The sequence below is a fragment of the Bufo bufo genome, chromosome 1 (genome assembly GCF_905171765.1).
Source record: "Bufo bufo chromosome 1, aBufBuf1.1, whole genome shotgun sequence".
Lineage (NCBI taxonomy): Eukaryota > Metazoa > Chordata > Amphibia > Anura > Bufonidae > Bufo > Bufo bufo.
In genome coordinates, this window is record NC_053389.1 from 445,130,414 (window position 1) to 445,143,856 (window position 13,443).

Sequence of the window (13,443 nt, forward strand, 5' to 3'; positions counted from 1 at the left end):
GTAGTATTTATCTAGATCAAAGATCAGCAACCTCTGGCACTCAGCTACGGTGAAACTATAACTCCCAGCATGTTTAGCTGTTCTTGTAATTCCCATAGAAGTGAAAAGAGGATTCTGGGAGTTGTAGTTTCAGCTGGAGTGCCAGAGGTTGCTGATCCCTGGTCTAGACCAGTCATGCTCAACCTGCGGCCCTCTAACTGTTCCAAAACCACAACTCCCAGCATGCTCGGACAGCCTACAGCTATCAGGGCATGTTGGGAGTAGTTTCTGGGGGGCAGACAATTCAAAAAAGGATGTACTGGAAAAGGAAAAGCAAAGGAGTAGTCCATAGTAACCCATCAGATTAGGAGCTGTAAACCACATCTTTGTGGATTGTTGTTTTTTTGTATTTTTTTTATCAGCCCCTTCACAGTTGCCATAATTCTTTCTCATAAATATCCCAAAATTTGATTTACTGGTTATTCCGGTCGATTGTTGGCGCAGTTACCCTGCGAACCCCTTGCCTTGTGGAGAAAATCCTCTCAGAACCCACCGTGCGGGGGATTTTCTTCACCGTGTGGACAAAACTTTTTTTTGGTGCTTTTTTTTCCCATGCAGAATTCGCACCAAAATCCTCTATTCATTTCAATGAGAAGCAGAACTTGCTTTTTTTTTTTCACGCTTGGAAAAAAGAAGCAGCATGCTCCATCTTGGCACAGAATCCATTCCGCGCTGATTCTCCCATTGAAATGAAAAGGAAGCTGAAAAACTGCCCACCATGTATTCTAACTCCTTCGTGTGAACATACCCATATGTCATAGGTCGTGTGAACATATGTGTATAGGGCAGATGTGCAAAACTTGGGCTTGGGGCTATACTCAGTCTGCCAGAAAAAAAGATGGCAGCAAGGGCGCCACCTCAGCTATGTGCGCATCCCCCACCTTCGCCGCTAGGGGGCGTGACGCGGCAGGAAGTCACGTGCAGCGAATGTCACGGGGAAGGAGGCGGGCGGGGTCAGTGGTCATCCCCTCGGTTGCTGTGCAGTGATGGCGGCGACTACCGAAACCGTTTCCCCGGACTGGGAGTTTGATCGCTTTGATGACGGTTCTCAGAGTAAGTATGGGGGGCACTGGTGACATGTACCCTGCCTGGCACTTATGTTCATGGGCTCTGACTGCTCCTCCTCGGGTCCTTGTCATTTGCTGGTGCTAGTGACAGCACACAGGTCCGCCAGTGTGCCCTGTGTAATAATGGGGCTGGGTGATGGCTTCTGTGTCAATAGCATTGAATGCATTGCAAAGCTGCAGTTTATTTCTTCCATCCCCCAGAGCTGTCACTCACTACAAAAGTGAATAGACGTGCATACTTCTGCCCAATACCTCCATTGACTTCTGCACAGAAAACAAAAAAGTTGCATGGTTTCGATTGAATGGAAATCACATGAAACGGGCTGGGAGTGGGTGTTTCTGAGCCTGTGAATAGCAGTCATGCTGAATGGAGAGGGTGGGCATTTCCGCGAGCCCCTCAAAGGAACCGCTTTGTGCTGTGCAGCCACCTAAAAGGAAGCATTGCATGAGATTCCCTTAAAGGAGCTGGCTCTCTTCAGCAAATGGCATTTATCATGTAGAGAAAGTTAATACAAGGCACTTACTAATGTATTGTGATTGTCCATATTGCTTCCTTTGCTGGCTGGATTAAATTTTCCATCACATTATACACTGATTGTATCCATGGTTACAGACCACCCTGCTATCCAGCAGAGGTGGTTGTTCTTTCACACTATAGTGCCGACCTCTCTGGTGCGTGGGACCTTGGCACCACACGTAGGCAAGCACGGGCACCACTGATGGATTGCAGGGTGGTCTGTAACCATGGAAACGAGAAGTGTATAATGTGATGGAAAAACGTATGAAGCCAGTAAAGGAGGCAATATGGACAATCACAATACATTAGTAAGTGCCTGGTATTAACTTATCTACATGATAAATGCTATTTGCTGAAGTGACACAAGGGTTGTGTCACTTCAGTAAGGCCTCATGCACACGAACGTATTTTGGTTCCATGTCCGTTCCGTTTTTTTTTGCGGATAGGATGCAGACCCATTCATTTCAATGGGTCCGCAAAAAATGCAGAGAGCACACCGTGTGCTATCCGCGTCCATATGTCGTTCCGTAGCCCCGCAAAAAAATATAACATGTCCTATTCTTGTCCGTTTTAGGCATTGTTACAATGGATCCGCAAAAAAAAACCTGATGGCATACGGATGTCATCCGTTTTTTTTGCAGATCCGCAATTTTCCGACCGCAAAACACATACGGTCATGTGCATGTAGCCTAAGTGGCATTTATCATGTAGAGAAAGTTAACACAAGACACTAATGTATTTTTATTATCCATATTGTGTCCTTTACTGGCTGGATTCATTGTTCCATCACATTATACACTGCTCGTTTCCCTTTAAGGGTACGTTAATATCTGCATTCAAGGATCCTTTTGAAACAGTTTATTTTAACAGCGGATCATATAATACGCTGTGCTTCTTCATATAATGCGCAGCCTAGCGGTTGTGCGCAGCCTAGCGGTTGCGTGGTTGCGTGCAGCCTAGCGGTTGCGCGGTTGTGCGCAGCCTAGAGGTTGCGCGCAGCCTAGACATACTGTGGAACGGACATACTGCTGCGGACAGCACACGACGTGCTGTCTGCATTTTTTGCGGACCCGTTGAATGGGTCCGCATCCTATCCGCAAAAGAAACGGAACGGACACGTTTGTGTGCATGTATCCTTAGGCTGAAGACTTTCTGCAGAACCTGACAGCAGGAAGTATTTCTCCATCCAGCGTAACGGTCCTCTGTGCCGACAAGCCATTTCCTTGCTCATATCCTAATTTACCGTTCAGATCAGCAGTTTTGGTACAAGACAATTGAGTCACGTGTTCTTTCAATGACCTCCTCATGTGACTTTCATGAGGGCGATGTTTTTCACATATGACCGCTGTATTCTCCTGCCTTTTTTAGGGTGGAATCTGTTTGCTGTTGTCCATGTATGCTCCTGACACGTCTGTCATAGTAAATAATTGTATGACCATTCTGGAGCTTCTTTTCTTATGGCTCTGTGTTGTGCTGTTCCTCTGTTATTCCAGCTAGAAGTTCATGATTCATGAACTCCTGATCCTGTTAGAAGTTTATGAATGACTTGCCGGCTGGGTGTTGGGAGCGCAGTCTACCACTGGCAGCACTGATTGAAGACCGTCCTGTTGGATTGGGACACCCCCCAACTGGCAACTTCTAACAGGAATAATTGAGTCATAAGAATAGATGCTCCAGAAGTGTAATTTAGTGTGGAATATAAATTCATTCATGCCCTCTTTAAGTTGCTGGTACCGATGAACCACTGTGCTTGTGCAAACAATGGGGCAGGTGCAGCGGCCCTTTATTTTGCTGTTTGGCAGGTGTCCCGGAGGGCCATCAGTGTTTAAAGGGGTTCTCTGGAACTGTACCTAAGGCCTCATGCACACGACCGTTCCGTTTTTTTGCGGTCCGCAAATTGCGGATCCCCAAAACACGGAATTGTGTTCTGCAATTTGCGGAACGGAACAGGCGGCCCATTGTAGAAATGCCTATTCTTCTCCGCAAAACGGACAAGAATAGGACATGTTATATTTTTTTTGCGGGGCCACGTAACAGAGCAACGGATGCGAACAGTACTGCTAACTTATGTAGAGAACACAGTTTGAGCATTACATACTTGTCCGTTGCTCTGCCGATCCCGGGAACCGTATCCTCCAATCCTGCCTGGGATCACGTGATCGTCTGGCTGGGTGTGGGGTCTCCCTCTGACATTATGTCGCACAACTGCAGAAAAAGAGCCCGTTGCCAGTCACGTGATACTAACTGGGATTGTGGAAGCAGACACCGGACCTCCATTCTCATGGTGATTGGGGGTCCCAGCCGTCAGATCGCCATCGCTCTAACAGTGATCCCTTTTCCTGCAGTTCTCTCTTATCCAGTCTGTATTCCCTCAGTAGGAAGCATCTTGTCACCATTGTCAGTAGGTATTCTCAGGATCGGGTGACAGGGGGAATAATAGGAGTTGTGTCTGCCTTTCCATTGAATGGGCCTCATCTGTGACCATTTTTATTGATAGAAATTCATGCAGAGGTGCAACTGAAAAACTACGGGAAGTTCCTGGAGGAATACACATCACAGCTTAGAAGAATAGAGAACGCACTGGATGATTCTATCGGGGACGTGTGGGACTTCAGCCTGGATCCGGTAGCACTAAAGGTCTGGTGACTGATCAGTTCATGGTGTTTCTCCCCTATGTGTGATGGATACCGTTATCTAACTAAGACAGTATATTTGTAGAAAATAACTAAAATGTCATCTTAATGAGGGAAATTAGTATTTAGAGTAAACTAAATGTTATGGTGATCGGTTTGACATCAAGTTCCGTTCTGGAATTCACAAAGCACTGATTTTCTACTGAGTGATCCAGTCTAATTGTAGGCTAAATGGGTTACCCAATTGTCTTTTAACATGCACCCCAGTCTGACCAGTGGAGAAATCTGTGCTTGCCTGCTTCTCACCACTGCGTTCTAGCTGCCTGCCTCTCTTCACTAGTCTTCTGGTCTCTGTCTGTCAGGGGCATGTGCATTGCTGCAGCCAATGATTGGCCTCAGTGGTAATGTGTCCCCTAGCGCCATGTGACCCAGCAGTAATGTGCATCTTGGGAACATGTCACCGCTGAAGTCAGTCATTGGCTGCCGTGGTGCACATGATCTGGCTATAAGGTGACAGATGGAGCTGGAAGGGAAGACCAGTGCAGGGAGCCCGAAAAGGAGCATGGGGAGCAGGTGACTATAGATTTCTGCACAGGTATTCCAGGCTGCAAATTAAAAAAAGCAGGGAACTCCCTCAAGGTCTGTAAACAGGCGCTATACCAAAATGTGGGTTATGTCAGCTCCTTATGGGCCACCGCACATGGTACTGCAGCGGTGTGCGTAAATTATAGGGGTTATCCCACCTTAGGCTACTTTCACACTAGCGGTTTTGCTGGATCTGTCAGGGTTCAGCAAAAACTCTTCCGTTACTGATGATACAACCGTCTGCATCCGTTATGAACGGATCCGGTTGTATTATATTTAACATTGCCAAGACGGATCCGTCATTAACGCCACTGAAAGTCAATGGGGGACGGATCAGTTTTGCTCTGCATCCCAGGACGGAAAGCAAACCGTAGCATGCTGCGGTTTGCTCTCCGATATGAGAATGGAACGGAATGCATTTTGGAGCATTCTGTTCTGTTCAGTTATGTTTTGTCCCCATTGACAATGAGTGGGGACAAATCGGAAGCGTTTTTCCCCGTTATTGAGACCCTATGACTGATCTCAATACTGGAAAATATTAACGCTAGTGTGAAAGCAGCCTTAGACCTTTGTGGCATATTCTGTGTACCCTCCAGAACAAGGGTCCCCTGACTCCATTCAAGCCTTGAGTCGACTGTTGGCTGCCACATTCATTCAGGTGATGAATGGAGGTGTCGGCACTGTATTCCCTTCTCTAGCTGAGCAAGTATGCTGTCTCCGTGACCACCACAGAAGGTAATGGAGAGCGTCACACATGGGTGGCCTTCTCCCCATTCTCTGGATGTGGGGGCCATTAGTTGCCTCAGCAGGTGGGATGGGAGGTCGGGATTCCCAGTTCTGGAGATAGATGGTGCTCATCTGTCAGATGTGATGCGGATAGGCTAACTATGAAGAACGGGTAGGATTGTCCTCTGTTGAGTTGCATGAACACAACAGTTTTACCATTAGGCCATCTGTGCATTTCTTAGGCTTCTTTTACACTCGCGTTTTGTGCGTCTCTGTCATGGACGGATCCGTTCAGATAATACAACCGCATGCATCCGTTCAGAACGGATCCGTTTGTATTATCTTTAACATAGCCAAGACGGATCCGTCTTGAACACTATTGAAACTCAATGGGGGACGGATCCGTTTTCTATTGTGCCAGATTGTGTCAGTGAAAACGGATCCGTCCCCATTGACTTACATTGTGTGTCAGAACGGATCCGTTTAGCTCAGTTTCGTCAGACGGACACCAAAACGCTGCAAGCAGTGTTCTGGTGTCCGCCTCAGAAGCAGAATGGAGACTGATCGGAGACAAACTGATGTATTCTGAGCGGATCTTTTTCTATTCAGAATGTATTAGGGCAAAACTGATCCGTTTTGGACCGCTTGTTAGAGCCCTGAATGGATCTCGCAGACTGAAAGCCAAAACGCCAGTGTGAAAGTAGACTAAGTCTGTTCTCTATTTCTCCTTCCATAACCACACACATGACTGTGCTGGAAAAACTGGTTTTTGCAAATCTGATTACATTATTTTCTAAGAACTCCCCCAACAAAGGACTTAAAGCAATGTGACATAAAGAAGCTAGGCTCGTCCTACATACTTTTGCTGAGGTTGTAGAAGGTGCCTGCTGCAGACTATTACACCAGAAGAAGAAGCCTGAGGGCACCTTCTAGTTGACTGTAACTTTAGCATGACTAGCACAGTTGTGTAGCATAGTGGTGAATGGAGACCAAAGTCCTATGAACTTCCAGTAGTCTGTGTCTGAGGTTCTTCATCTTCTAGTCCTGGCTTTATGACGTATCATTGGAATGATATTTCTGCACAGCAGTGCTGTCAACCAAACGCAGCTGCAATACCACCTTATGAGTAAGTAAGAAAAATCTCCAGGGGGCGCTGCGCCTTACTGCAGTCCTAACCTGCTGCAGAGGATATCCCCTCGAAATATGAACCCGGGAGATAAGGTGGAACATTCAGTCAGAAGTGCACAGTCATCGCTAATCTCGTCCTTTATAAATACCTAAAGGGTTATTATGTAGATATCAGGATTTCATAGTACTTTTTTTATTCTCTTTATTTTTTGCATTATTTTTGTATAGTTTTCAATGTACATGTGTCCATCGCCTACTGATAAATGTAGGTATTAATTAGGAAAGCCTTTCTATCAACAGGCTTTTCAGAAAGGTTGAGGCCAGGGGCATGAGGTGATACGTGACAGGACACTGATCGTTTGACTGCTCACTTATACAGGGATTGTCTAGAGCTTATTAAGGGATGGCTTATCCTCAGTGTAGGCCATCTGTAGCTGTTCGGTGGGGATCTGACACCCTGTACCCCCACAAATCAGCTGTTAACTTCAATGGGATCTGCGCTGTAGTCTCGCGCTTCCACCGCTACAATTATGCTAGCGCTGTGTATGTCCAGCGCGGTCTTCCATCATCGCAGTGAAACAGATCCAGCTGAGGTGAAGATAAGTCCACCCAGTACCTTGGTTATTGCTTCTTTAGGCCTCACCATGCACACGACAGTATTTTGTATCCCTATCCGATACACAGACCCATTCGTGTAACACTGTTTTCGCTGATCTGCGTTTTGCGGATGCAGTCATGTGGACTTTGAGGACTCTCCCGGTATGCTCTGAGCTCACTATATAATCATAAACTTAGAGGTGTGCGGTGCCGATTTTTCTGTTTTTATGGCCATCACTTAAAAAACCCTGGACCCTTTAAGAGATTCTCTTATCTAAGGGTGATTTACGTGTACAAGAACTCTGGGCAGAACTGTGGAGAGTGTTTTATTGTGTGTTTGATTTTGTTAGATTATTTGTATATTTTTTTAAAATTTGTCCTTCTTTGACTTTACCAACTTTAAGCTAACACAGTTTCTTCCTTCTTTCAGCTTGTGCCCTATGAACAGTCTTCTCTTCTGGAATTCATCAAAACAGAAAATAAGGTAATAACTAATTCAAAGGATTATGCGGGTTCACAGTCTTTCTAAATTACATGATCAATCACCTATCCTCGTAGCTTTAAGGTTCCCCTGATAGCTTCCTGACCTTTTTTCCATCCTCTGGTCCCTGCCGCTGTTTACATTGCTGCGTTCTCCTTCTATGATGTCACTTCCAGTCGCAGTGCCTTATGGGTCCCACAAGGCAGCCCAACCCCTCCCGCTGATCACTGCACTGCCTCCTGCCATAAAGAGCAGCATATTAACAAGATATGGCACAAACCCGAAAAACACCTTTAAAAACAATGGTTTATGATGGCAGTCCGAGAGTAAAAATGTATTTTCCATTTGTCAGAAATATATTAGATTTTCCTCTCTAGTAATAATTCTAAATCACTATTAGGCTACTTTCACACAGTCACTGGTGTTTGGTCAGTGACTCTGGGGGTATATTGATAACATGCACAGAAGATGATGTTTGGGCTGAACAATTTTTGGACCAATTATCGGGAACAGGCATTCACAGGAACACCCGTTCTTGATAATTGGCCAGAATAATGGGCCTCTATCTTGCCAGCACTCCTGAGGGACGCACTCCAGATCTCTCCTGTAGCCTTCCTGCACTCTTCTGTGGCTGCTGCAGCACCTCTTTGGGGACACAGTACCTGGGCACCGGTAGGACAGCCTCTGGCTGGCTGCTTTTCTTTTTCAGGCTCCCACTTAGCCCTCATGTCCTCTTCCAGAGAAGACTCCCATCCCCAACCCCCCTTGGGGTCGTCACGTATTATACGTTTGCCCATATAAAAAGTTGCCATGCGGTCAGCCTGAACCTGTTTGTGCGCAGTGCCTTGCCCCCAGACCCTCTCTGGTCGCCCTGACCACCCCTTCTGTGTCGGTTCCTCCTGAATGGACTTCTTCCCTGTCCCAAGCCATAGGGAACCTTGCCCGACTCTCCCAATCCATGGTTGAGTCGCTGGAACGCTTGCCTGCCCAAATTGCAACGCCTCTGCCCCTCCCAGGGACTTCTCCGCGGATGGGGCACGCTCACGTTCAGACACCATGTCCCGCAAATGACGTCTGGTTGTCACAACCATGTCCCGCTCCTCCTCGGCATCCTCGGGTCACTCCCAGGACACGTCTGAGGCTGGCGACGAACCTCCCCTGCCGCACCTTCCGCCGCCTAGGGGGACACCTCTGACTCTGATTCCGGATCGGAGCAGAGCACAGCCCTGTCTGCAGCCATGCAGGATCTTATCAGGGCAGTTAGGGATGCTCTCCACGTGCAGGAACACCCCTCCTCCTCGGCTCAGGAGTCCGTTCGTGGCAGCAGGTTCCGCTATCCGTCCCGCCTTTGCTGCGTCATGGATGGCAAATGCCTGTGTGGTATGTGCCAAACAGCTTGTTCGGTCTTTAACCCCAGATTCTACTCATATCTCTCCCCTTCCTGGGTGGTAGGCTTTTGGGGAAATGTTTGGAGGAGCTTATTTCTGAGGCCACGGATGGGAAAAGTTCCCTCCTGCCCCAGAACCCTTCCTGCCGCCGCCATCCTATGCCTGCATTGTGATCACAGCGTTTTCGCTCCTTTTGGGATTCCTCCTGCCGTGGAAAATGGACCACAAAATACATAGGTGTGCAAGAGGCCTTAAAGAGATTTTGTGGGCTAATGATATTGATGACCTACCCTTAGTATAGATCATCAGTATCAGATCAGTCTCACAACTGGCACCCACACCAGTTAGCTATTAACGGCAGCCACTGGAGTCAGTTCTACCAACTTAGATTTTTAGCTTTAAAACAAGACCTGGCTAACATCTCTAGCTACTATACAGTAGCTGCTGCACCTCCTCATTTAGGACTATAAGATGCAGAGACTTTTGGCCAAGATTTTTATCTTGTTAAAATCTGGATTTTATGGTCTGAGAAAACAGTATATGGTAATGTTTTTCTGGGATGACGGAAAGCTTTCATCTCGATTTAAAGGGCTTCTATCAGCAGATTTGCACCTATGAAGCTGACTGACCTATTACATGTGCACTTGGCAGCTGAAGGCATCTGTGTTGGTCCCATGTTCATATGTGTCCGCATTGCTGTAAACAATTAAGTTTTAATATATGCAAATGAGCTTCTAGGAGCAACAGGGGCGTCACCTTTACTCACAGAGGTTGTTCCTTCTATGCAACTGCTGCTCCCCCTGCACTTTGATTGGCAGGACCAGGCAGTGAAAACATCATCGCACCTGGCCCTGTCAGTCAAAGTACAGAGAGCGCATCAGTAGCAGAGAGAGCAGAGCCTCTAGGTGTAACGGCGACGCCCCTGTTGCTCTAAAAGACTTGTTTGTACACTGCTCAAAAAAATAAAGGGAACACTTAAACAACACAATGTAACTCCAAGTCAATCACACTTCTGTGAAATCAATTTGTCCACTTAGGAAGCAACACTGAGTGACAATCAATTTCACATGCTGTTGTGCAAATGGGATAGACAACAGGTGGAAATTATAGGCAATTAGCAAGACACCCCCAATAAAGGAGTGGTTCTGCAGGTGGTGACCACAGATTACTTCTCAGTTCCTATGCTTCCTGGCTGATGTTTTGGTCACTTTTGAATGCTGGCAGTGCTTTCACTCTAGTGGTAGCATGAGACGGAGTCTACAACCCACACAAGTGGCTCAGGTAGTGCAGCTTATCCAGGATGGCACATCAATGCGAGCTGTGGAAAGAAGGTTTGCTGTGTCTGTCAGCGTAGTGTCCAGAGCATGGAGGCGCTACCAGGAGACAGGCCAGTACATCAGGAGACGTGGAGGAGGCCGTAGGAGGGCAACAACCCAGCAGCAGGACCGCTACCTCCGCCTTTGTGCAAGGAGGAACAGGAGGAGCACTGCCAGAGCCCTGCAAAATGACCTCCAGCAGGCCACAAATGTGCATGTGTCTGCTCAAACGGTCAGAAACAGACTCCATGAGGGTGATATGAGGGCCTGACGTCCACAGGTGGGGGTTGTGCTTACAGCCCAACACCGTGCAGGACGTTTGGCATTTGCCAGAGAACACCATGATTGGCAAATTCGCCACTGGCGCCCTGTGCTCTTCACAGATGAAAGCAGTTTCACACTGAGCACACGTGACAGACGTGACAGAGTCTGGAGACGCCGTGGAGAACACTCTGCTGCCTGCAACATCCTCCAGCATGACCGGTTTGGCATTGGGTCAGTAATGGTGTGGGGTGGCATTTCTTTGGAGGGCCGCACAGCCCTCCATGTGCTCGCCAGAGGTAGCCTGACTGCCATTAGGTACCGAGATGAGATCCTCAGACCCCTTGTGAGACCATATGCTGGTGCGGTTGGCCCTGGGTTCCTCCTAATGCAAGACAATGCTAGACCTCATGTGGCTGGAGTGTGTCAGCAGTTCCTGCAAGACGAAGGCATTGATGCTATGGACTGGCCCGCCCCTTCCCCAGACCTGAATCCAATTGAGCATATCTGGGACATCATGTCTTGCTCTATCCACCAACGTCACGTTGCACCACAGACTGTCCAGGAGTTGGCAGATGTTTTAGTCCAGGTCTGGGAGGAGATCCCTCAGGAGACCGTCCGCCACCTCATCAGGAGCATGCACAGGCGTTGTAGGGAGGTCATACAGGCACGTGGAGGCCACACACACGACTGAGCCTCATTTTGACTTGTTTTAAAGGGGTATTCTGGTATACTTATGAAAACAATCATAACATATACTGTAGTTTCATTTTATATTCCAGTGTATGTGTGTGTGTGAATATATGTTGTATGGATTTCTGCACAAATTGGTCATAAAATGTGATCTGATCTTTATCTAAGTTACAACAATAGACAATCACAGTCTGCTTAAACTAATAACACGCAAAGAATTAAATGTTACCATGTTTTTATTGAACACACCATGTAAACATTCACAGTGCAGGTGGAAAAAGTATGTGAACCCCTAGACCAGTGGTCGGCAAGCCGCGGCTCGTGAGCCACATGCGGCTATTTTTATCCTTGAATGTGGCTCTTTGGTGCGGGCGGGTGGGCGGCCGCACAGCCATAGCGCGCCGCTCAAGCTTGCAAAATGTCCGTCATGCGCCTCCTGCCCCGTCTGTCTGCTCCTTCCACTTTATGAATGAAGCAGGCAGGCGGGGCAGGAGGCGCATGACGGAGGGTGAGATGTCACGCTGCGCACAGCGGCGGACTTTCTGCAGAACACCGGCCATGTGAGGAGTGGTGAAGAGGCCGCCGCTCAGGTCCAGGAGGAGCGAAATGTCCTGCAGCAGAAAGGTAGGAGCTGCCCCCGGTGTGTGCACAGCGCCAGGCACTGCACCGGCCGCGCCGCAAGTGTCCCTGCCTCCTCCCTTCCCCCCACTAATACATTACTTTACTTACTGGAGGGGACTTATGGGGGATATCTGTGGAGGGCACTTATGGGGGATATCTGTGGAGGGCACTTATATAGCATCTTATGCTATATATGCGTCATCCACAGATATCCCCCATAGGTGCGTCATCCACAGATATCCCCCATAGGTGCGTCATCCACAGATATCCCCCATAGGTGCGTCATCCACAGATATCCCCCATAGGTGCGTCATCCACAGATATCCCCCATAGGTGCGTCATCCACAGATATCCCCCATAGGTGCGTCATCCACAGATATCCCCCATAGGTGCGTCATCCACAGATATCCCCCATAGGTGCGTCATCCACAGATATCCCCCATAGGTGCGTCATCCACAGATATCCCCCATAGGTGCGTCATCCACAGATATCCCCCATAGGTGCGTCATCCACATTACATCCACATCTGCAGACAAGTTTAATAAAAGTAAAAAATGATAAAGCTAAAATGAAATAATAATCAAGATCCAAATAAAAGAAAGTACATATAAAAGTATGTAAAAACACACTCTGGGCTCATGCCCACGAATGTAAGGGCGCCGTGCCTGTGCTCTGGACCGCAAATAGCGGTCCGTCCGCAATGCACGGACACAGACCATGGGGCAGCTGCATGAGGATCGCGGACCCATTCACTTGAATGGGGTTCGCGATCCGCATCCGACTGCCCGCACCGCAAAAAAGTAGCGCATGCTGAAGTGAATGGGTCTATGATGCAGGCTGCACACGGCCGTGTGCAGCCCGCATCATGGACCCATTCACTTCAATGGGACCAGGATCGGGGATATGAGTGCTACAGTGTGCTTCCGTGGTGCTTCTGGCTGTGCCTCCGCACCGCGAAAAAGTAGTGCATGCGCTACTTTTTTGCGCTGCGGAGGCACAGCCAGAAGCACCACTGAAGCACTCTGTAGCACTCATATTCCGGATCCTGGACCCATTGAAGTGAATGGGTCCTTGATGCGGGCTGCACACGGCCAGTGCCCGTGTATTGCGGACCCGCCGTATGCGACCTGCAATATGGCAACGGCGGGCACACGGTCGTGTGCATGAGCCCTAATAGTCCTCACTGGTACTGTTGACGCAATATTTTAGGTTTTAAAAATGTGGCTCTCCAAAGAAATTTCAATCGTGGTTTTGGCGATATTTGGCTCAGTTGAAAAAAAAGGTTGCCCACCACTGCCCTAGACTAATGACATCTCCAAGTGCTAATTGGAGTGAGGTGTCAGCCAGCTGGAGTCCAATCAATGAGATGAGATTGGAGGTGTTAGTTACA

At 48.0% G+C, this 13,443-nt stretch overlaps 1 protein-coding gene across 1 annotated transcript in view; it reads left to right on the top strand.

Moving 5' to 3' along the window:
• The first annotated feature begins 979 nt into the window (after positions 1 to 979).
• WASHC4 (WASH complex subunit 4) overlaps positions 980 to 13,443 on the top strand; it is a 119,250-nt gene continuing 106,786 nt past the window's right edge. The window contains 3 exon segments of the mRNA XM_040408075.1: positions 980 to 1,092; positions 4,121 to 4,260; positions 7,723 to 7,776. Of these exon segments, the coding sequence (XP_040264009.1) occupies positions 1,026 to 1,092; positions 4,121 to 4,260; positions 7,723 to 7,776 (261 nt within the window). The 5' untranslated portion in view covers positions 980 to 1,025.